Below are 23964 nucleotides of genomic sequence, written 5' to 3'. Positions count from 1 at the left end.
GGTGAAAAAAGCTGACGTGGGAATTGGGGCAGAGTCGTGGGCGGCCGTGAAGCTGATCTGGAGGAGTTTTTGGGGTTTCTTTTCCCCCGTCGGAGAGGGGAGTGGCAAATCAGATGATGCAGATATTATCGAATAATTTAGAAACGGTTTTCTGGTGGGTTTTAAAATCATTTCAAGGCAGCTGCCGGCGCTAATCCCTCCTCTGAAGAGTCCTGCTTACAGGAGCTCTGTCATATCACTCAGACCACCATTCTCCCTATCTTCAGAGTCCTAATAAAATCACATCTCCTCCAGGAAGCCTTCCCTGAATAACCTCTCATTTCTCCACCCTATTCTCCCTCCATTCTACATCAACTACGCAGATGGGGGTGTAGTTTATAAACCCTCTGATATTCACCTCTCAGCACTGCTTGTACACATCCTAATACTCTGCCATTTCCTCTATCTGTAATTTATTTTAATGTCTGTCTCCCACTTGAGACTGAAAGGTCCTTGTGGGCAGGGTCACGTCACCAACTCCCTTTAGGCCGAAAGCTCGTCCTCTACAGTCTTACAGTCTGTAAGCTTGTTATGGACAGGAAATGTCCATCAGAAGACCTAGGTTCTAATCCCCCCTCCGCCCCTTGCCCGCAGTGCGACCTCGGGCAGTTCATCGAACTTCTCAGTGCCTCCGTTTCCTCATCTGTAAAACTGGGATTCAGTACCTATTCTCCCTCCCATTGAGACTGTGAGCTCCATGTAATAATAATAATAATTCCGGTATTCATTAAGCGTTTACTGTGTGCCAGGTACTGTACTAAGCGTTGGAGTGGATATAAGCCCATCAGAGTTGGACACAGTCCTTGTCCAACATGGGACTCACAGTCTTAATCACCATTTTACAGATGAGGGAACTGAAACCTAGAGAAGTGAAGCCACTTGCCCACAGTCACACAGCAGGCAAGTGGCGGAGCAGGGATTAGAACCCATGACCTATCTGGCTTGATTGATCTGTATCCACCCCAGCTCTTAACACAGTGCTCGACTCAGAGTGAGTGCTTAAAAAATAACATTAAAAGAACAGAGCTCGTACACTGGCCTTTGGCTGCTGCTTTTTCCATTACGTGGATAAAACGGGATGGGGCATCTTTTAATAGAAAGACCAACCTTTAGCTGGTGGTACGATGTCTAGGCCATCAGTCAGCTGTCCTCAGCAGTCCGGGAAACAGGTTGACAGGCAAACTTGATACGTTTGGGTCCCAGCAGCTCCAGCGGATCACGGAAGGACACAGAAAGGCTACCGAGGCCAGGCCAGCCAAGTTCGGGCCTGTTCCCCCTCTCCTAGGCTTAGCCTAGGAGCCCCATGTGGAACAAGGACTGCGGCTGATCTCTCGCATACAGAGCTTGGCACCTAGCACTCAAAAAAAACCTGTTATCTTCGTTACTCGAGCAAATGAGGCTTGAAGAATGTCGAAGTGGGAATCCCAGCATCTGTGAGGTGTTCTTTCCTAGCGGATAGAGCACGGGCCTGGGAGCCAGAAGCCTGTGGCTTCCAATCCAGGCTCTGCCACTGGTCCGCTGTGTGACCTTGGGCAACTCATTTCACTTTTCTGTGCCTCAGTTTCCTCACCTGTAAAAGGGGATGAAGACTGTGAGCCCCAAATGAGGCAGGGACTGTGTCCAACCCAATTTGCTTCTATCCATTCCAGCGCTTAGTTCAGTGCCTGGCACACAATAAGCACTTAACAAATACCACAATTATTATTGCTTCAGACCACGATTCTCCACTACCACCTGGATTCAGTCTGAAGAAGTATCCTTTTGCCTCTCCCAGAGAGGGATTGAATCCTCAAGGTGAATTTAGGGGATTGAAAGGGCCTTATATGTTTGAAGATGGAGGGGGAAATTCCCGACCGAATCAACCTCCTCAAAACCCGCAATATGGTGTCCCGATATCTGTAATCAGCCAGGATGGGCAGTCTTGGAGCTGAGAGCTTCCTTTTAATGTGGAACATACGCTAGTTTTCAGCATAAATATTCTTCATAGAATATGCTCAGCTCCATTCACTTCTCATGTTACACTTTATTTCCCAGAGAAATCATTAATATGGAAAATCTGTTGCCTGCACGAGCCAAGTGGCTTTGCTCTTTCAGGTTTTTGCTGTGGTTTCAGCTGCTGCTGAACATCATAGGGAGAAACGTACGTTCAATTTTGCTCCATTCAAAGTTGGTAGAAACGTTTTAGAATGGCTTCAGGAATCTTGGAGAGAGAGAGCAATTTTTAATTAAATTAAGGAGAAATTTTACAGATGAGGGAACTGAGGCACAGAGAAGCGAAGTGATTTTCCCGAGGTCACACTAGCAGACAAGTGGAGGAGCTGGAATTAGAACCCAGGTCCTCTGACTCCCAGGCCCTTACTCTATCCACTAAACCTCATCGCTTCTTTACTTTTCAGTGGTATTAGGCCAGAAGATTACGCTGAGGTCAATCAGCTAGTCAATAGTTGTATTTATTGAGCAATTACTGCGTGCAGTGTACCGTACTACTACTACTAATAATGTTGGTATTTGTTAAGTGCTTACTATGTGCAGAGCACTATTCTAAGCACTGCCCATCAAAGGGCAGGGACTGTCTCTATCTGTTACCGATTTGTACATTCCAAATGCTTAGTACAGTGCTCTGCACATAGTAAGCGCTCAATAAATACTAATGAATGAATGAATGAATACAGGGTAATCAGGTTGTCCCACGTGAGGCTCACAGTCTGAATCCCCATTCTACAGATGAGGAAACTGAAGCACAGAGAAGTTAAGTGACTTGCCTACAGTTACACAGCTGACAAGTGGCAGAGCCGGGAATCGAACCCATGACCTCTGACTCCCAAGCCCGTGCTCTTCCCACTAAGCCACGCTGCTTCTCTAAACATTTGGGAGAGTAAAATACAACAATATAGCGGACACATTCTCTGCCCACAACCAGCTTATAGACTAGGAGGGGGAGACAGACATTAATACGAAAAAATAAAACGACAGGTGTGTACTTGAGTATTGTGGTTCTAGGAAAGGTAATAGAGGGAGTAAATCAAGGTGACGCAGAAGGGAGTGGGAGAAAAAGAAAGGAGGGCTTAGTTTTGGAGGAGATGTACCTTCAATAAGGTTTTGAAGAAGGGGACAGTAATTGTCAATCGGATATGAAGACGGTGGGTGTTCCAGGCCAGAGGTTGGTGGTGAGATAGACGAGATTGAGGTACCGTGAGAAGGTTAGCATTAAAAGAGGGAAGTGTGCGGGCTGGGTTGTATTAGGAGAGTAGCGACGTGAAGTAGGAAGGGGCCAAGGTGATTGAGGGCTTTGAAGCTGATGGTAAGGAGTTTCTGTTTGATGCCGAGGTGGACGGGCAACCGCCGGAGGTTCTTGAGGAGTGGGGAAATGTGGTCTGAAAGTTTTTCTAGAAAAATGATCCGGGCAGCGGAGTGAAGTATGGACTGGAATGGGGAGAGACAGGAGGCAGGGAGGTCAGCAAGGAGGCTGATACAGTAATCAAGGAGGGATAGGATAAGCGCTTGGATTAACGTGGTAGCATTTGGAAGGCGACGAAAAGGAGGATTTTAGCAGTGTTGTGAAGGTCGACCCGACAGGATTTAGTGATGGATTGCATGTTTGGGTTGAATGAGAGAGAGGAGTTTGTTCATTCATTCATTCGATCTTTTTTTTACTGAGCACTTACTCTGTGCAGAGTCCGGTACAAAGTGCTTGGGAGGGTACAATATAACAATAAACAGACACAATCCCTATCCACAGCAAGCTTACAGTCTAGAGGGGGAGAGTCAATGATAATACAAAGGCTTGTGACCCAAGAAGGATGGTGGTGCCTTCTCCAGTGATGGGAAAGGTCAGGGGAAGGCCAGCGTTTGGGTGGGAAGACGAGGAGTTCTGTTTCAGACATGTTACGTTTCAGGTGATGGCGGGACCTCCGTGAAAGGGATGTCTTGGAGGCGGGAGGAAATGCAAGACTGCAGAGAGAGAGATCAGGGCTGGAGATGTAGATTCGGGAACCATCCGCATAGAGGTGGTAGTTGAAACCGTGGGAGTGAATGAGTTCTCCAAGGGAGTGGGTATAGATGGAGAATAGAAGGGGACCCAGAACTGAGCCCCTAAATGTGGGGGTGCAGGAGGCAGAGAGAAGGTGAGAATCTGTGGCCAGAGAGATAGGAGGAGAGCCAGAAAAGGACCATTACCTCATTTATTAAATAGGTATTCAATACTTGTTCCCCTCATCCTTAAACTGAGAGTCCCATGTGGGCAGGAAATTTATTGTTAATATGAATCGTATTTATCGAGAACTTACTGTTCGCAAAACACTGTACTAAATGCTGGCTCAGTGGAAAGAGCCCCGGCTTGGGAGTCGGAGGTCACAGATTCGAATTCCGCCTCTGCCACTTAGCTGTGTGACTCTGGGCAAGTCACTCTGTGCCTCAATTACCTCATCTGTAAAATGGGGATTAACTGGGAGCCCCACGTGGGACAACCTGATTACCCCGTATCTCCCCCAGCGCTTAGAACAGTGCTCTGCACATAGTAAGCGCTTAACAAATACCAACATTATTAGTAAGCATTATTAGTAAGCATTGGGAAGCAGCGTGGCGCAGTGGAAAGAGCACGGGCTTTGGAGTCAGAGCTCATGAGTTCAAATCCCAGCTCTGCCACTTGTCAGCTGTGTGACTGTGGGCAAGTCACTTCACTTCTCTGTGCCTCAGTTCCCTCATCTGTAAAATGGGGATGAAGACTGTGAGCCCCACGTGGGACAACCTGATCCCCCTGTGTCTACCCCAGCGCTTAGAACAGTGCTCTGCACATAGTAAGCGCTTAACAAATACCAACATTATTATTATTATTAGTAGTATTATTATTAACATCAGACACATTCTCTGCCCACCACGAGCTCACATTCTAGAGGGGGAAATGTGTCTATCAACCGAATGGTACCCTCTTCTCCCAAGTGCTTAATACAGTGCTTGGCACACGGAGCTCGGGAAATACCACTGGTTGATTCACTGAGCCACAGGGTATATCTAATTGCCGTGTATTTACTCTACCTCTTGACACATAGTAAGCACTCAACAAATATCACAGTTATGAGATGTTGAAAAGCTGCAGCAGATGTCATTGAGACTGTACCCATTTGGGAAGCCTTTTATAGCTACGTTACCCCAAGTAAGCATGTAGAGGATTGGCGGTGGTTTTTCCACTTTTCTTTCCTGTTTCTTGCAAATGCCAGTTGAAAAGCAAATGAGGGAAATCCTCTGGACTGGAAGCTCATTTTGGGCAGGGAATGCGCCCGTTTATTGTTGTATTGTACTCTCCCAAGCAGCACTTAGTACAGTGCTCTGCACCGAGTAAGCTCTCAACAAATACGAATGAGTGAGTGAATTAATGAATAAATGGAGAACAGAGAGATCCATGGCATGTCGAATTGCCTGTTTGGAGAAAGGCATAGTCACCCAAGAAGACGTGGAGGAAAGCTGGCTAACCCCCTATCACCACTCATTTCCAAAGAGAAGCTCAAGGACCCTTAGGCCTTTCATAATCCTTTTTGGAGATTGTGAACACTGAGTTTTTCTGGTTTTGTGCTCTTAATAATAATAATGATAATAATTATGGTATTTGTTAAGAGCTTATTATGTGCCACGCACCATTCTATGCACTGGGGTAGGTACAAGGTAATCAGGTTGGACACAGTCCCTGTCTCACATGGAGCTCACAGTCTTAATCCCCATTTTACAGTTGAGGTAACTGAGGCACAGAGAATTGAGGTGACTTGCCCACGGTCACCCAGCAGACAAGCAGCAGAGCCGAGTTTAGACCCCACATCCTCCGACACCCAAGCCCATGCTCTGGCCACTAGGCCATGCTGCTTCCCAGTGTGGCTTCTTGCACTGAATAGAATGTGAAGAAAATCGGTTAAAATCGATCTGGATTTCTTTTTTCTGGGGAAAACCCCACATCCCATGGTTTCACCAAGGTCAGGCGGGTACGCGGGAGGCCAGAAGCAAACCAGAAGCATGGCTTTTTTCACCCGGGCTGGACAACAGGGGTGATGTAAGACTCTCTTAATACTCTTCTCTTACCTACTAACTGTCTTTTGTGTCTATTAACTCTCTTGTCCTCTTCCCAGCACTTAATTCTGTGCTCTGAGCCCAACAGGTACTCAATAAATATCAGTTCTTGATTGATGATTGATTGATCGAGACAGGGTGGCTCTCCCTGCTTTTGGGCGAACCGGAAACAAGAAGAGTGGCCTAGTGGATAGAACATGGGACAGGGAGGCCTAAGGAGCTGGGTTCTAATCCCGGCTCTACCATTTATCCGCTGCTGTGACCTTGGGCGAGTCACTTCACTTCTCTGTGCCTCAGTTACCTCATCTGTAAAATGCGGATTGAGACTGTGAGCCCGACGTGGGACATGGACTGTGTTCAACCTGATTAGCTTGTCTCTGCCCCCGAGGTTAGTACAGTGCCTGGTACATAGTAAGCACTTAATAAGTACCATTAAAAAAAATCAACTTAATGAAGATTTGACTCTCCTTCCCAGTGGTAGAGAGCTTAGAGACGTGGCATGTGGGTCAAAGAAAACTTGGAAAGTCTGTCGGGGACAAGACCTCTCCTGTCTCCAAGGAAAGGTCACAGGGTCAGATTTCAGCTGGGGAAATGGCCAGCACGGTGCAGCTGTCTGGATGGACAACTTTTCTGGCTGGCAGGGACGGACCGGCTAAGTCTGCATAGTCCACTTACAACTCTAGAGAAAAATCCTGCCATTGGGATCACCGCTTAGCTGCAAGTTAAAACAGTTCATCAATCAATCAATCGTATTTATTGAGCGCTCACCGTGGGCAGAGCACTGGATTAAGCGCCCAGGAGGGTACAATATAAGAGAGTTGGTAGACAACGTTCCTTGTCCATGATGGGCTTGTAGTCTAGAGGAAGGGGAGACATATGTTAATATAAGTAATTATAATGTATAATGAAATATATATATGTGTATATATATATTTATATATATATATATAGAGAGAGAGAGAGAGAGAGAGAAAGCAACATGGCAGAATGGATAGAGCCCAGACCTGGGATTCAGAAAGCCAAGGGTTTTAATCCCGGCTCCTCCATTTGTCTGCTGTGTGGCCTTGGGCAAGTCATTTCACTTCTCTGGGCCTCAGTGAACTCATCTGTAAAATGGGGCTTGAGATTGTGAGCCCCAGGTGGGACAGGGACTGTGTCCGACCCGATTTGCTTGGATCCACTCCAGCACTTAGTACAGTGCCTGGCACACAGTAAGCACTTAACAAATACCATAATAATAATAATAACAATAAGAAGAAGTGCTGTGAGGTAGAGGGTGGGGTTAATATTAAATGCCCAAAGGCCACGGAGCCAAGTACAGGATGAGGTTCGTTCATGTTGCTTCCTTTTGATCCACTGCACATGGAATCCTCTTCCGGGCCACTTCCCTCCCACCCTTCAAAACTGTCCTCCAAAGCCCCCTCCCCCAGGGAGCCCTCCCAGGTTGACCTCCCCGCTCCAGACCTTCCCAAGCCTGCCCTTTTAGGACTCTTCAGGACACTGATGTCCTTAATTGTCTATTGAAATTTTACTGATTACTTTATCTCCCCTTTCATTATTCTCCCTGTTTATGAGAAGGAACATGGCCTAAGGGCAAGGACTTGGGCCTGGGATTCAGAAGATTTAGATCTAATCCCAGGTCTGCTACATTTCAGCTGAGTGATCTGGGGTAAGTCACTGAACTTCAGTGTTTAGTACAGAGCCTGGAACATAGTAAGTGCTGTAATTATTATTAATTATTATTATACTCTGTGCCTCAGTCACCTCCTCTGTAAAATGGAGATTTTACTCCTACTCCCTTCTATTTAGTCTGTGAGTCTCATGTGGGACAGGGACTGTGTCCAATCTGATTAACTTGTATCCTTCCCTCTCACCCTCTCTTAACTCTTGCTTTATCCATCAACCAATTATATTTATTTACTAAGTGCTTACTGTGCGCAGCACACTGTATTAAGCGTCTGGGAGAGTCCAATACGTCAGAGTCAGTATATACGTTCCCTGCCCACACTGGCATCACTCTGTCCATTTTCCCAAACGCCTCACAAGAAAGCATCACAATTTACCCTTCCGCGTGAGAAGCAGCATGACCTAGTGACAAGAGCACTGCCTTGGGAGTCAGAAGGTCGTGGGTTCTAATCCTGTCTCTGCCACTTGTCTGCTCTGTGACGTAGGGCAAGTCACTTCACTTCTCTGAGCCTCAGTTACTTCATCTGGAAAATGGAGATGGAGACTGTGAGCCCCACGTGGGACAGGGACTGTGTCTGACCCGATTTGCTGGTATCCACCCCAGTGCTTAGTACAGTGCCTGGCACGTAGTAAAAGCTTAAAAATTACCACAAATAAGAGGTGTATGTTTTGGCACGTTTTTCCATTTTTTAAAGACTCTTTTTGGGCACTTCCTTTGACAGGATTCTACTCCGCTGGGAAGGGGCTAGGGCCAGGAAGAGGTGTAACGTCCAATAGGTGCTTTCTCTCAACACCCTCTCCTTTTCACTTGGATTCCACATCACTTTGATCCTTCTTCTTTTTCCACTCCAAAACGGTTGCCGCCTGCCTCCTGCCAATTGGCAGTCTACCCTCCGAGGAAGGCTTTGCTAATAGTATCGCGGCTGCTGTGAATCCTGGCTCCCAGACCCCAGACCTATCTTGGGCACATTGCGTTAGTTCTCCTCTCACTGCTTTGTTTCCGTCTCCCCTTAAACCAAGCTCGGCTTCCCCTCCACTAGTTCATTGTTGTATTTATTCATCTATAGATTCCTAGGGGCCTTTGATCACGGGAAACTCAAACTGATTTGATGACTGTGCTTGGAAACAAAGTTAATTCTCCCCTCCAAAAAAAGGTCACTTTTTTTTTTTGTGGTATTTGTTAAATACAAGCTAATCAGGATGGACACAGTCCATGGCCCACGTGGGTCTCACAGCCTTAATACCCGTTTTACGCGCCAGGGAACCGAGGCACAGAGAAGTGAAGCGACCTGTCCAAGGTCACACGGCAGATGTCATTCAGGCACAATTAGAACTCAGGTCCTTCTGACACTCAGACCTATGCTCTATCCACCGGGAAACACACTAATTGTTCAAGAATGTCTACCTCTCATTAAGCGTGTACTCATACTAAGCCCCATTAATAATTGTGACATTTGTGAAGCACTTACTCTGTGCCAGTCAGTGTACTAAGTGCTGGGGTGGATACAAAGGAATCGGGTCGGACCCAATCCCCGTCCCACCTGGGGCTCACAGTCTCGATCCCCATTTAACAGCTGCCGACACTGAGGCCCAGAGAAGTGAAGTCACCTGCCCAAGGTCACACAGAGCTAGGATTAGAACCCATGACCTTCTGACTCCCAGGCCCGTGCTCCGTCCACTAAGTCATCCTGCTTCTCATTACGCCATGAGAATGTCAGGTCAGATCTCCCAACCTGAAGAAAGAGACTGGAAAGAAGCAAGCAGCTTTGACAATTGGGAGAGATTTCAGTTTCTTGCAGAAGCGGCTTGGGCCAAGAGGCAGAGTATTCACTGAGCACTAACTGCGTGCAGGACACTGTACTAAGCGCTAGGGAGAATACAACACATCATTATATCCGACACATTCTTTGCCCACAACAAGCTTACTTGTGTTCAGAGCCCGGCTCTTTCACATCCTGCTCTGTGTTCAACTCAACTTCTCGGGGCCTCAGTTCCCTCATCTGTAAAATGGGGATTAAGACCGTGAACCCCACGTGGGACATGGACTGTGTCCAACCTGATTAGCTTTTAGTTACCTCAGCACTTAGTAGAATGTCTGGCACATAGTAAGCGGTTAATAGATATCACAAAAAAAAGGAAAAGAAAAGGAAGCAGCGTGGCCTAGTGGAAAGCTTGAGTCAGAGTCTCGTCCTGACTCCGCCCCTCGCCTGTTGTGTGGCCCGTGGGCGAGCCACTTCACTTCTCCGAGCCTCAGTTTCCTCATCTTAAAATGGGTATTTGATACCTGCCCTCTCTCAATAAATCAATGGTACTCACCGAATGCCCCTCTCAGGGTCACACCTGGAGAGTTTCCAGTCCTCTAACGGTCTCGCCGACAGGAGGGAGAGTCAAGCGGAGGGCCTACCCATTCCATTCCTAGCTTGGCCAGTGGCTAGCGAGTGGCAGGCCACCTACTACAAGTCAAAACTCACCCATGCTGGGCAGCAGCGACACGGGAGAGAGTCGAGGGTGAAGACTCAAGTCTGCTGTGCGCGAGGAGGCAGTGGTAAATCACTTTCAGATTTTTCCCAAGAAACCTCAATGGCTCCGCTACCAGAACGTTTGCAGATGGAGGTGGGGCGTTCTGGGAGAGGCTACGGGTCGGAGACGACTCGACGGCATAAGACAACTACATTCACTGGGTGCTGACTTTGTGCAGACCACTGTACTGAACTCTCCGGAGAGTACAGATGTTCAGGTCATGTCTCTCCTCTCCTCAAGCAACTCCAGTTACTGACCATCCACCTCCAAAAACCATGCAAAAGCTCCTTAGTGTTGGTTTTAACGCACTCAATCACTCTCTCCAGCCTACCTCGCCTCTCTGATCTCTTCTTCCGGCCCAGTCCACACACTCCGTTCCTCTAGTGCCGGCTTACTCACCGTTCCCCCATCTCATCTATCTCGCTGCCGACCGCTTCCCCACATCCTCCCCCTAACCTGGAACTCCCTCCCCCTCCTTATACACCAGACCACCACTCTCTCCGTCTTCAAAGCGTTACTAAGATCACATCTCCTCCAAGAGGCCTTCCCTGATTAAACCCTCTTTTCCCCGGCTCACTCTCCCTTCTGCGTCGTCTGCATAGTTGGATCTGTGACCTTAGGACATTTGATATTCGCCTCACCCCCAACTCCAAGCCACTTGCGTACACGTCTTTATATATTACAAGTTATACATTCATAATAATGGCTGTTGACTTGCTCTGGCCGGGGAATGTATCGGCTAATTCTGTTGTACTGCATTCTCGCAGGAGCTTAGTAAAGTTCTCTGCACATAGTAAGCACTCAAAACATCCCATTGATCGACTGATTACAATATGAGAAAGCTGGTGGATGCGATCCCTGCCCTCAAATAACCTACAGTCCGGTGAAGGAGAAAGACACTAAAACAAATCATCCCCTAAAACTGAGAACTCACCTCACAGAGTTAATAATAATAATAACTGTGGTGTTCAATAAGCATTTACTGTGTGCCAGGCGCTCTACTAAGCCCTGGGATGGATACAAACAAATCAGGTCGGGCACAGTCCTTGTCCCACATGGGGCTCACAGTCTCAATCCCCATTTTACAGACGAGATGACGGAGGCCCAAAGGAGTGAAACGAGTTGCCCAAGGTCACACAGCAGACAGGTAGCAGAGCTGGGATTAAAACCCACAACCTTCTGACTCCCAGCCCCGTGCTCTATCCACCACTCCATGCTGCTTCTTATTGTACACTCCCAAGCGCTTCGTACAGTGTTCTGCACTCTCAACGAGCACTGAATAAATACCATTCATTGATCGATGATTGATTAATGGATTGATCTTGTCCGACCGGCTTGTATCGTATCTCCCTTAAAGCTCAGTGGAGTGCTTGGCACTTAGTAAGCGCTGAAGAAATACTGTTATTAATTCCCAAATTCACACACACAAACCTGCCACTGTGTGCTGAATTTGGGAGCGGGGTGAGAAGAGCAAAGAGGGGAAGAGCAGGAGGCCGAGGAACGGAACAAGAAACGCAGCTAGAAAACTTACAAGATGGCTAATGCGTCATGTGGATTTGTGTAATAATAATAATGACATTTGTTAAGCGCTTACTAGAGAAGCAGCGTGGCTAAGTGGAAAGAGCCTCGGAGTCAGAGGTCATGGGTTCGAATCCCGGATCTGCCACTTGTCGGCTGTGTGACTGTCGGCAAATCACTTAACTTCTCCGTGCCTCAGTTACCTCATCTGTAAAATGGGGATTAAGACTGTGAGCTTCATGGGGGACAACGTGATTACCCTGTATACCCCAGCGCTTAGAACAGTGCTCTGCACATAGTAAGCGCTTAACAAATACCAACATTATTATTATTATTGTTAAAAACTGTGAGCCCCCATGTGGGACAACTTGATTGCCTTGTGTCCCCCGCAGCGCTTAGAACAGTGCTTTGCACATAGTAAGCGCTTAATAAATGCCACCATTTTTTTTTTACTCAGCACAGTGTTAAGCATTTAGTAGATGCTTAATAAATATCATCATGGCTATTATCAAAACTCAAGCTCTAAGGTAGTTTTTTGAGCCCGCCGAAAGCCTTAGAGAGCCCCGTGAGGGTGTTTTGATTTCGTTAGATTGCAGGAGCCCATCTGGATGGAAATTCCTTTCATTCTGACATTCTCTTATCTGTTATAATTACTGGCTATTTTGATGCTGGCTCAGAGGGGAAAATGGATTTTAGCTTCTAAAGAATTCAGTCTCTTAACACCAGTTATTATCTTTCGCTCGTTTCACCGCCTCGGAGCTGCGGTTTGTATTTATTTCAGAATAATTCGGGATGCTTTGAAACTTGGGAGAAAAATGGCCATTTTTATAAAGCAGCTCAGGCTGGGCAAAGAAGGAAGAAATTAGCATAATGACTGCTGTTGAACCACACTTCAAGTGTTTCCTTCGCATAAACAACGCCGGGACAATTATCAGGCCACTGAGAGTGTGGCAGACTACCAAACTGGCTAAGCATCTTGATTTAATGGCCTGGAGAACAGCTTTTCTCCCTCCCCCCCCGAACCTGCTTAATGAAGCTTCTGTTTATGCGGCTATTTGTCCTGAATGTATTCCGTATAGGATATCTCAAATGGCGTGTGTGAGCGTGTGTGTTACTTGGAATCAAGAAATACATCCGCCCCAAATCTCTGAGCTGGCTCCTAATACAAGCGGTGGAACTTGGCAGTTATTCCTTTGATCCTCCAACGGATGGGTCTGTTCTAAACAGGCCTAGGGTGAATGTAAATGCAGCCTAGAGCGGGAATTAGCACCCGGAGCTGCTTGGGTTCTGAGATTAGACCTCCGGTATCTCCACTCTTCTCGCTTACTCACAGATCTGAAGTTCAAAACGAGATCGCCTTGATTTAGGATAATAAGCGGTGGGCCCCATTTCGCGGGGCTTACGACCCTGGTTTTCCTAGAGCCGGGGAGAGAGATGGAGCAGGCCGGTCCCTCAGCGTGCACAGCTTAGTGGCCAGAGCACGGACCTGGATTCAGCGGGACCAGGGTTCTGCCACTTGTCTGCTGGGTGACCTTGGGCAAGTCACTTCACGTCTCTGGGCCTCAGTCACCTCATCTGTAAAAGGGGGATTGAGACTGTGAGCCCCATGTGGGCTGTAAGCCCGTCAGAGGGCAGGGGCTGTCTCTACCTGTTGCCGATTTGTACATTCCAAGCGCTTAGTACAGGGCTCTGCACAAGGTAAGCGCTCAATAAATACTACTGAATGAATGAATGTGGGACAGGGACTGTATCCAACCCGATTAGCTTGTATCTACCCCAGTGCTTAGAACAGTGCTTGACACAAAGTAAGTGCTTAACACACACTACCATAATTATTAGTTATTATTATCTAGGACCTTCATTCTAGCTACGATCTCCTTCTCCCTCTCCCATTCTGAACGTCCACTTCCAACAGGCCGCGTCCATGGATGTGAGGATGCTAATGGGGGAGAGCTGAGGTATAGAGCCATCCCTCTCCCCCTCCCACCTTCCTCTTGTGTATCATCTTCTCAGCTGGCCAGCCCTGGGCTCTTCCTGTCCATGGACTCCGCATCCTCATTCCAGCCTCTTTTTGACGTTTCCACCGAGATTCTTAGATCCAGTTTGGGCCCTGCTTCTTTCTGGGGACTGATACATTCAGCTAGGCTTCAAGGCTCTCCATCACCTCGGCCCTTCCTACCTCTCCTCCCTTCTCTCTTTCCACCGCCCACCCCGCACGCTCCGCTCCTCCGCCGCCCACCTCCTCGCCGTCCCCCGTCCTCGCCCGTCCCGCCGTCGACCCCCGGGCCGCGTGCTCCCGCGGTCCCGGAACGCCCTCCCCCCTCGCCTCCGCCAAACTGATTCTCTTCCCCTCTTCAAAACCCTACTTGGAGCTCACCTCCTCCAAGAGGCCTTCCCAGACTGAGCTCCCCTTTTCCCTCTGCTCCCTCTACCTCACCTTCGCCTCTCCGCAGCTAAAACCTCTTCTCCCCCCTCTCCCTCCGCTCCTCCCCCTCTCCCGTCCCATCCCCTCGGCGCCGTACCCGTCCGCTCGACTGTCTATATCTTCATCACCCCGATTATTTTGTTAATGAGATGTACATCGCCTTGATTCTATTTATCTGCTATTGTTTTAATGAGATGTCCTTCCCCTCGATTCTATTCACCGCCATCGTTCTCGTCCGTCCGTCTCCCCCGATTAGACCGTGAGCCCGTCGAAGGGCAGGGACTGTCTCTATCTGTTACCCATTTGTCCGTTCCGAGCGCTTAGTCCAGTGCTCTGCACATAGTAAGCGCTCGATAAATACTACTGAATGAATGAATAAAAATGGAAAGAACAGATGACGTATATAAGTGACTCGGTTCCAACGGTAAGATGAGGGGCAGGAGTGGCGTCCTAATCTGAGCAACGTCCCGTAGAGAAGGTCTTTAGACACGCTCCCTTGTCAGCCCGAAGAGTTCTTCTTGCCACATTACTTAATAGAATCACCTATCCTATCCCGCCTTGGATAATAATAATAATGATGGTATTTGTTAAGCGCTTTCTATGTGTTAAGCGCTGGGATAGATACAAGGTAATCAGGTTGTTCCACGTGGGGCTCACAGTCTTCATCCCCATTTTCCAGATGAGGTCACTGAGGCACAGAGAAATTAAGTGACTTGCCCAAGGTCACATAGCTGATGAGTGGCGGGCTCGGAATTAAAACCCAAGACCTCTGATTCCCAAGCCGGGGCCCTTTCCACTAAGCCACGCTGCTTCTCTCACTTCTCAATTACTGTAAGCTCACGACGGGCAGGGAATGAGTCTGTTTACCGTTCTACCGTACTCGCCCAGGCGCTTAGTACAGTTCTCTGCACACAGTGAGGCCCGAATAAATATAACTGAAAGAATGAATGAAAGAATGAATTTCTGCAATTGCCTGGCTCCCTAAGGCCAGGGACTGCCCAAGTGGAAAGAACACGGGACTCGGTGCCAGGACACTTGGGTTCCGATCCTGACTCCATCACGCGGTGCTGTGTGACCTTGGGTAAGTCACTTGCCTTCTCTTTTTCCTCCGTTTCCTCTTCCGTAAAATAGAGGCCACGGTGCTCGTGATGGATGGTTAGAGCGTCACTTCAGAGCCTGCTGATCTCATTCCGGGTCAGGAGCAAAAGACCTTCAAGCTTTCTCCTTCTGTTCTTCCTCCTCCTCACCCCCTTATCTGTCAGCACTTTTTGTCTGTCTCCCCTTTAGATTGTAAGCTCCTTGGCGGGCAGGGATCATAACACTTGTTCCGTGCTACCCGCCCAAGTGTTTAGTATAGTACGTAACAGCAAATAGCTATTCAATAAATACCACGCATTGATTGCTATTTTGGTATTTGTTATTATTCTTACGGTATTCGTTAAGCAACTACTATGTGCCAAGCACCGTACCAAACACCGGAACAGGCATCGGATCCCCATTTAGCAGATGAGGGAACTGAGGCCCCGAGAAGTTGAAGTGACTTACCCAAGGTCACACGGCAGGCAACTGTCAGGGCAAGGTCCTCTGACTCTGGGGCCCGTGTCCTTTCCCTCTAGACCGTGAGCTCGTTGTGGGCTGGAAGGTGTCTGTTGTTACACTGTATTCTCCCAAGGGGTTAGTACAGTGCTTTGCACACAGTAAGCGCTCAATAAATACGATCGATCGATCGATCTCCCCCGGGCCTCGCTGCTCCTAATTGATGGAGCAGCTCTAGATCAGGATCCAGCGAACTTTTTACTGTTGGACAGAGCTCGTTTCCATCTGGCAAATCCAGCACTTCAAAATGGTAGCCCGGCCTCCGGCCCGTTGAAGCGGCAAATTTTAGAACGGAGCAAATCCTGTTCGAGCGGATCCAGTCCGCCGCACGTCTTCACTCATTCCAGATGTGTCCGATGCCGGCAGCGTCCCGCGTTCGGCTTGGAAACAATTACGCGCGTCAGTTTCGATCTTCCTCCGGACCAGCTACTGGCAAGAGACGCTCGTGGAGCTCGACGCCAGCAGGCCGGAGGGAAAATCTTCTGAACTCTCTGCCAGCTCGGAAAACCGAGAATTCAGACCTCCCCCCGGATCCTCCACCTCCCCTCGGAGCTCCTGTTTCTCAGTTGGATGGGCGGGAAAATCTTCTGAACTTCTGGCCAGCTCAAAAAATGGAAAACTAAGATCCCTCCCCTTGGGGCTCCCGTTTCGGATCCGATGTTCACGTGGAGGGTCTTGGTGACAGCAGGGGATCAGATCCAGGTGAAATGGTTGGCCAGATTGTCAAAGGCTCAAGTGCTGGATAAAAAAGATCATGCTCTTGGAAAACCTGAAAAGTGGGGAAAATAATTCCATTCGAGTACCCGTCGGGTGTACTTACTGAATGTTTTCTGGGTGGAGATCACTGTACTAAGTGCTTGGGAGAGTACAGTGGAACAGAGTTGGTAGGCAATAATACCATCATCATTATTATTATTCTATATTGTCCGGTGCCCAATACAGGGCACTTCACTAAGTGGGTGTTCAATAAATGCTATAACTACTTCCACTGGTACAACCACTAATAATAACTGTGGTATTTGTTATGCGTTTACTATGAGCCAAGCACTGGGCTGCAGGTGGATTCAAGCAAATCCAGTTGGCCGTCGTCCCCGTCCCTCGTGGGGCTCACAGTCTCCATCCCCATTTAACAGAGGAGGTAACCGAGGCCCGGAGAAATGAAGCCACTTACCCGAGGTCACACAGCAGACAGGCGGTGGAGTCGGAATTAGAACTCAAGACCTTCTCACTCCCAGGCCTGGGCTCTAACCACTAGGCCGTGCTGCTTCTTAATCCTGCTATTCTTACTGTTACTATTGGGCTCGAGACTGTAAGCTCCTTTCGGGCAGAGAATGTGTCTACCATCTCTCTTGTACTCTCCCAAGTGCTCAGTACAGTGCTCTACACACGATAAGCACTCCATAAATACCACTGATCGACTGAGAATCAGCGTGATTTAGTGGATGTGCAAGGCCTGGGAGTCAGAGGTCCTGAGTTCTAATCCCCACTCTGCCACGTGCCCGCTGGGGGATCTTGGACAAGTCACTTAACTTCTCGGGGCTCCGGGTACCTCCTCTGTAGAATGGAGATTAAATCCCATTTCACTTAGACTGAATAATGTTAATGATAATGTTGGGATCTGTTAAGCGCTTACTATGTGCGGAGCACTGTTCTAAGCGCTGGGGTAGACACAGGGGAGTCGGGTTGTCCCACGTGGGGCTCACGGTCTTCATCCCCATTTCACAGAGGAGGGAACTGAGGCCCAGAGAAGTGAAGTGACTTGCCCACAGTCACACAGCTGACAAGTGGCAGAGCTGGGATTCGAACCCAGGATCGCGGACTCCAAAGCCCGGGCTCTTTCCACTGAGCCACGCTGCTTCTGATCGAGACCGTATCCAACCTGATTATCACGTATCTTCCCCAGTGCTTGGCACATAGTAAGCACTTAACTAGCATTATTGACTTGAAAAATGGGAATAATGCTCCCTGCTTCTCCCTACCTCATAGGGATGGAGTAAGGAGAAAGCGAGAATGAGCAGTGCTAGAAAACCTTCGGAAAATGACGAGTCGGGAAAAGATGCTAGTGATATGGTTTTTTCTTTGCTCCACGAGAACAATCACGGTATTTGGAGATCTAATATAATACACTTGCTGCTTGAGGCAAAATAATTCAACTTTTCCCCTCTGGTGGTAAGCGCACCGTGATGCAGAAACCCACTGATTTTCTTTCCTTCTCTAAATAGTATGTGTTAAGCGCTTACTATGTGCCAAACACTGGTCTGAGCGCAGAGGTAGACACAAGGTAATCAGGCCGGACACAGTCCCTGCTCCGCAACGGGCTCACAGGTTGAGTAGGAGGGAGAACAGGCACCGAATCGGCGTGGCTCAGCGGAAAGAGCCCGGGCTTGGGCGCCAGAGGTCATGGGTTCGAATCCCGGCTCCTGCCACTTGTCAGCTGTGTGACTGTGGGCGAGTCACTTCACTTCTCGGTGCCTTAATGACCTCGTCTGTAAAATGGGGATTAACCGTGAGCCTCACGTGGGACAACCTGATGACCCTGTCTCTCCCCCAGCGCTTAGAACGGTGCTCTGCACGCAGCAAGCGCTTAACCCAGACCAGCATTATTATTTTGCAGCTGAGGAGACCGAGGCCCAGAGAAACGAAGCGACTTGTCCGAGGTCACCCAGCAGGCGGGTGGGGGGGGGGGGCGGGGATTAGAACCCAGGTCCTCTGGTTCTCAGGCCAGTGTTCTGTCCACTAGGCCTCGCTGCTTTCTGCTGGCGAAGTCCGGGCTGCGGATGTGGAGATGGTCTCTTGAAGACCAGACCCCTCTGAGAGAATGAGGGCGACTCTTCTGGGCTTCTAGGGTGGTTTAGCTTTCGAACCCGCTGCCAGGGGAAAGGAATCTGGGAAGCATGCAGCGAGGTTAGGGGAAAACCTCCTAGAAAGTGCGCTATTTGACCTGCTAAGTAGGAAAGGCGATAATCCCGGGAAGCAGCGAGAGGGAAAGGGACGGTGCGACTGGCAGAACGTGGGGGAACTGCTCGGCGATAATATTAATGGCGTTTGTTAAGCGCTTACGCTGTGCCAAGGACTATTCTAAGTGCTGGATCTGTTAAGCAGTTATTAGGTACCAAGCACCGTTCTAAGCACTGGGGTAGGTACGAGGTAATCGGGTTGTCCCACGTGGGGCTCACAGTCTCTATCCCCGTTTTAAAGATAACTGAAACACAGAGAAGTCAAGCGGCTTGCCCAAGGTCACACAGCAGACGAGTGGCTAAGCGCTGGGGTGGACACCGGCAAATCTGGTTGGACACAATCCCTTATCCAACGTGATACCGGGACTTTTGGAACAACATATCTCGGACGGAGAGGTCTGACCCGTCTCATGCGTTGTTTAAAGCAGGAAAAAAAAGAAAGACCCTTAAAAAATTACTTTAGTGTCTGTCTCACCTACTAGACTGTTAGCTCGTTGAAGGCAGGAATCGCGCCTACCAACTCTGCTGTATCGTCCTCTCCCAAGTGTGTAGTACGGTGCTCTGCACCCAGTAAATATTTTGACCGATGGACTGGTTGGTCACGTGTGAAAGAAGTCACCACCGTCCTGGCTCTACGTTAAAACGGACCAGGCCACTGGTCAGAGTTCGGGAATTCCCGTCCAGTCTCGGCATCTCCCCGGACCTTAACTTTACCATCCACCAGCTGGGTCGACTGCCCAGATCTTGGGGCAGACGGGGATTTTACAGAGACTTACGGAGTACCTTCATTCAGCCGTATTTGAGCGCTTACTCTGTGCGGAGCACTGTGCTGAGCGCTTGGGAGAGTACAATATAGCCACAAACAGATACAATCCCTGCCTACCTGGAATACGCTTCTCTGTTCCGAGTGCTTTCGTTACGCTCCGTCTTATCGGATGAGGAAGACAAACTCGGATCACCGAGACTCGCCCGAGCGCTCAGTACAGTGCTTTGCACACGGTAAGCGCTCAGTAAATATGACCGGATGAATGGATGAGACACTGCCATTTAATCCAGGTGGCGAGAGGTCAGTCCCTTACCTGGCTTTGGGAAGACCCCGGGCTTGGGAGGTCATGGGTTCGAATCCCAGCTCTGCCACTCGGCAGCTGTGTGACTGTGGGCAAGTCGCTTCACTTCTCTGTGCCTCAGTTCCCTCATCTGTAAAATGGGGATGAAGACTGTGAGCCTCATGTGGGACAACTGATTACCCTGTCTCTACCCCAGCGCTCAGAACAGTGCTCGGCACACAGTAAGCGCTTAACAAATACTAACGTTATAGTTCAGTTTCCATTCATTCACTTTCATTCGTTCAATCGCATTTACTGAACGCTTACTATGTGCAGAGTTCTGTACTAAGCGCTCGGGAGAGTAAAATATAGCAAGAAACAGTCACATTCCCTGCCCACAACCAGCTGACAGTCTAGAGGGAGAGACAGACATTAATGGAAATAAACTGGGGGATGGGTATTCATTCAATCTTTCAATCGTATTGATTGAGCGCTTACTGCGTGCAGAGCACTGCGCTAAGCGCTGCTACCCGTGATGTCAGTCGGCTGGGACGGCTGCCACACTAAATAAACCAACAGGGCTCGGCCTTCTCCTTTCAAATCAGAGTCCTGGTGTCAGAAAATAGGGAATTGGAGCTTTTCGGGCTGACGACAACTTATTTCGGTCTGGTTTAACCGCCGTCCGGGAAGCTCCAGTGAGTCATTCCCCGGGCAACGTTTCTTATCTCTAGTCAATTTTTCAGCATTTGTTACTGCCAAAGAGTGAAATTTCTGAGAGAAAGCCTTTTGGACTGTCACATTACCAACAGCCAAGCGGAAGGGGCTTATCCAACCTTGGCTTCACGGGCTCCGTCCTCTCCTGGGTTCTCCTCATCTCTCTGGCCGTTCATTCTCGGTCTCCTTCGCGGGCTCCTCCTCCCCCTCCCCTCCCCTAACTGTAGGGGTTCCTCAAGGGCCAGTTCTCGGTCCCCTTCTGTTCTCCATCTCTACTCTCTCCTTTGGTGAACTCATTCGCTCCCACGGCTTCAACTATCGTCTCTACGCAGATGACACCCAAATCTACCTCTCCTCCCCCGTTGTCTCTCCGTCCCTCCTGGCTCGTAGCCTCTCCTGCCTCCAGGACGTCTCCCCCCCCGGATGGCCGCCCGCCACCTAAAACTCTACATGTCCAAGACCGAGCTTCCCTCCCAAACTCTGTCCTCTCCCTGACTTTCCCGTCACTGTGGAAGGCACGACCATCCTTCCCGTCTCACAGGCCCGCAACCTCCATCCTTGACTCCGTCCTCTCATTCGTCCCACACATCCAATCCGTCACCCAAACCTGCCGGTCTCACCTTCACAACATCGCCAAGATCCGCCCTTCCCTCTCCACCCAAATTGCTACCTTGCCGGTACAGTCTCTCATCATAACCCGACTGGATTATGGCATCAGCCTCTTTTCTCATCTCCCATCCTCCTGTCTCTCTCCTCTTCAGTCTACACTTCAGTCTGCTGCCCGGATTATCTTTCCCTAGAAACGCACTGGGCACGTCGCTCCCCTCCTCAAAACCTCCAGTGGCTGCCTATCGACCTTCTCATGAAGCAAAGACTCCTCCGTCTTGGCTTCGAGGTCGTCCGTCACCTCGCCCCCTCCTACCTCACCTCCCTTCCCTCCTTCTCCAGCCCACCGCGCACGCTCCGCTCCCCCGCCTCCGCTAACCTCCTCACTGGGCCTCGTTCTCACCTGCCCCATCGTCGACCTCTGGCCCACGTCCTACCTCTGGCCTGGAATGCCCTCCCTCCTCACATCCGCCAAGGTAGCTCTCTTCCCCTCTTCAAAGCCCTGGCACGTAGTAAGCAGTAAACTCCGGTCTCCGCCCTCGACTCTCCCGTGCCGCTGCCGCCCAGCCCAGCTGCGTTTTGACTTGTAGCCGATGGCCTTCCACTCGCTGGCCACTGCCCAAGCTAGGAATGGAATGGACAGGCCTCTGCTTGAGTCTATCTCCCATAGTCAAGATTGGTAGAGTACGGGAAACTCTCCAGATGCGACTCTGAGAGGGGAAGTACTGGGTTAGATACAAGATAATCAGCCCCACAAGAGGCTCACGTTCGAAGTAGGAGGGAGCACAGGTATTGGCTCCCCATTTTACAGTCTCCAGATGCGACTCTGAGAGGGGAAGTACTGGATTAGATACAAGATAATCAGCCCCACAAGAGGCTCACGTTCTAAGTAGGAGGGAGCACAGGTATCGGCTCCCCATTTTACAGATGAGGGAATTGAGGCCAGAGGATTTGAAAGATCTGTGCAAGGTCACGTGGCAGACAAGTGGTGAAGCCAGGATTAGAACCCAAGTCCTCTGACTCCCTGGCCCATGCTCTTTCCTTTTGGCCACGCTATTTCCCCCCAACAACAGAAAGGGGTAGACACATTCCCTGCCTTCAAGGAGCTTACACAGTTAAGGAGCTCCTGTGTGACCTCCAGCAAATAGATCGTCAACTCCCCCGGTAGACTGAAAACTTCTTGAGTGCAGGAATTCTGTGCACCAAATCTAATAGGCTATAGTCACCGAAGGGCTTAGCACAGTGTTCCGAACACAGTTAATAATGACCGTGGACCAAGCACTGCATTAAGCCCTGGGGTAGATACAGCATAATCAGATCAGACACAGTCCCCGCCCTGGGGTAGATACAAGTTACTCAGGTCGGACCCACTCCCTGTCCCACGAGGGACTCGCCATTTACACCCCATTTTCAGATGAGGGAATTGAGGCACAGAGGAAGTGAAATGACTCGCCCAGGGTCACGCAGCCGAGCCAGGATTAGAACCCGGGACCTTCTGACTCCCAGGCCCGTGCCCTACCCACTAGGCCGCGCTGCTTCAATCTCCCCGAGTCAACCGGCCCTAGAGCCATCCAGTAAAAGAAGTACCGTGACCCTCTAAGAGTGAGATCAAAAGCGGGGATCTCGGCCGCGTTCGTTCCGCCTGGAACTAGCAGAATTTTAATTTCTCAGCCCCGGAAACAAAAAACAAGCGCTAAATGATCCCCTCCATTGTCATCGGAGAATGAGCGGATGTTGTTAGATTAGCAAACCGGCTCTGATTACTGCTGGAGGCGGCTTCCTCCATTCCCGCCGCTGTGCTGAAATAGCCCGTGGCATAAGCCTTACCACTCTCCTTCCCCGCTGTTCCTAGCTCGGCTGCCATATTGAAGCGCGTGGGGTTGGCAGAGGACGCGGTGGGAAACCTTGACTCGAAGTTTCCCGGGCCTTGACCGTCGGTGGGAAGGTGGAGTGGCGGGTCTCCAGTCTTTTGCGACCTTCCAGACGCCGTGATCCAAATAGGGCGCGTGACCGCGAAGTTCTCCGCCATTACGGAGATTAAGCATCACAACTCATAAGGCCCTGGGCATCAGCAGGGAACATAGCTACCTTCTCCGCTGTACCGTACTCTCCCAAGCGCTCAGTATGCTTAGCACACAGTAAGCGCTCAATAAATCCCACTGATTGATTCATTCACTCTGCTGTTCTCAAATTCCCCCCGGCTTGCAGGGCCCAGGTTATAAAGCAGACGTTGCCCTCCTCCTCCTCCGTTGTACTATACTCTCCCAAGCGCTTACAACAGTGCTTTGCACATAGTAAGCTCTCAGTTAATATCACCGATCAACTGATCACAACAGAGTCAGCAGACAAGATCCCTGCCCTTGCCGAGCTTATACTCCAGGCAGTCGATCCATGGTATTTATTGAGCGCTCGGCGTGCGCAGAGCACTGTGCTACGTGATTGGGAGAGTGCATTACAATAGGGTTGGTAGACAAGTCCCCTGCCCATTAGGAGCTTACATTCTACACCCTAGTGCCTATCAATCAGAGTGGCTTCGTGGAAAGAGCCCCGGCTTGGGAGTCAGAGGACGTGGGTTCTAATCCCGGCTCCGCCACTTGTCTGCTCTGTGACTTTGGGCGAGCTACTTCACTTCTCTGTGCCTGTTACCTCATCTGTAAAAATGGGGATTAAGACTGTCGGCCGCCCGTGGGACAACCTGATTACCTTTGTATCTACCCCGATGCTCTGAACAGTGCTTGGCGCAGAGTAAGTGCTGAACAAATACCATTATTATTACCCCGATTATTCTCCTAGACCGTGAGCC

At 49.5% G+C, this 23964-nt stretch overlaps 1 protein-coding gene across 1 annotated transcript in view; it reads right to left on the bottom strand.

Moving 5' to 3' along the window:
• Positions 1–23190, bottom strand: part of DDIT4L (DNA damage inducible transcript 4 like) — a 60810-nt gene extending 37620 nt beyond the window's left edge. Inside the window, exons 1-2 of the mRNA XM_029076541.2 lie at positions 22926–23190; positions 22749–22809 (exon numbers count right to left, since the gene is read on the bottom strand). Coding sequence (XP_028932374.1) covers positions 22749–22809; positions 22926–23190 — 326 coding nt within the window. The remainder of the gene's footprint in view (positions 1–22748; positions 22810–22925) is intronic.
• Positions 23191–23964: the final 774 nt, after the last annotated feature.

The sequence above is a fragment of the Ornithorhynchus anatinus genome, chromosome 12, assembly GCF_004115215.2.
Source record: "Ornithorhynchus anatinus isolate Pmale09 chromosome 12, mOrnAna1.pri.v4, whole genome shotgun sequence".
Lineage (NCBI taxonomy): Eukaryota > Metazoa > Chordata > Mammalia > Monotremata > Ornithorhynchidae > Ornithorhynchus > Ornithorhynchus anatinus.
The sequence above is the reverse complement of the archived record's forward strand: the minus strand, read 5'-3'. Positions and strand labels throughout refer to the sequence as shown.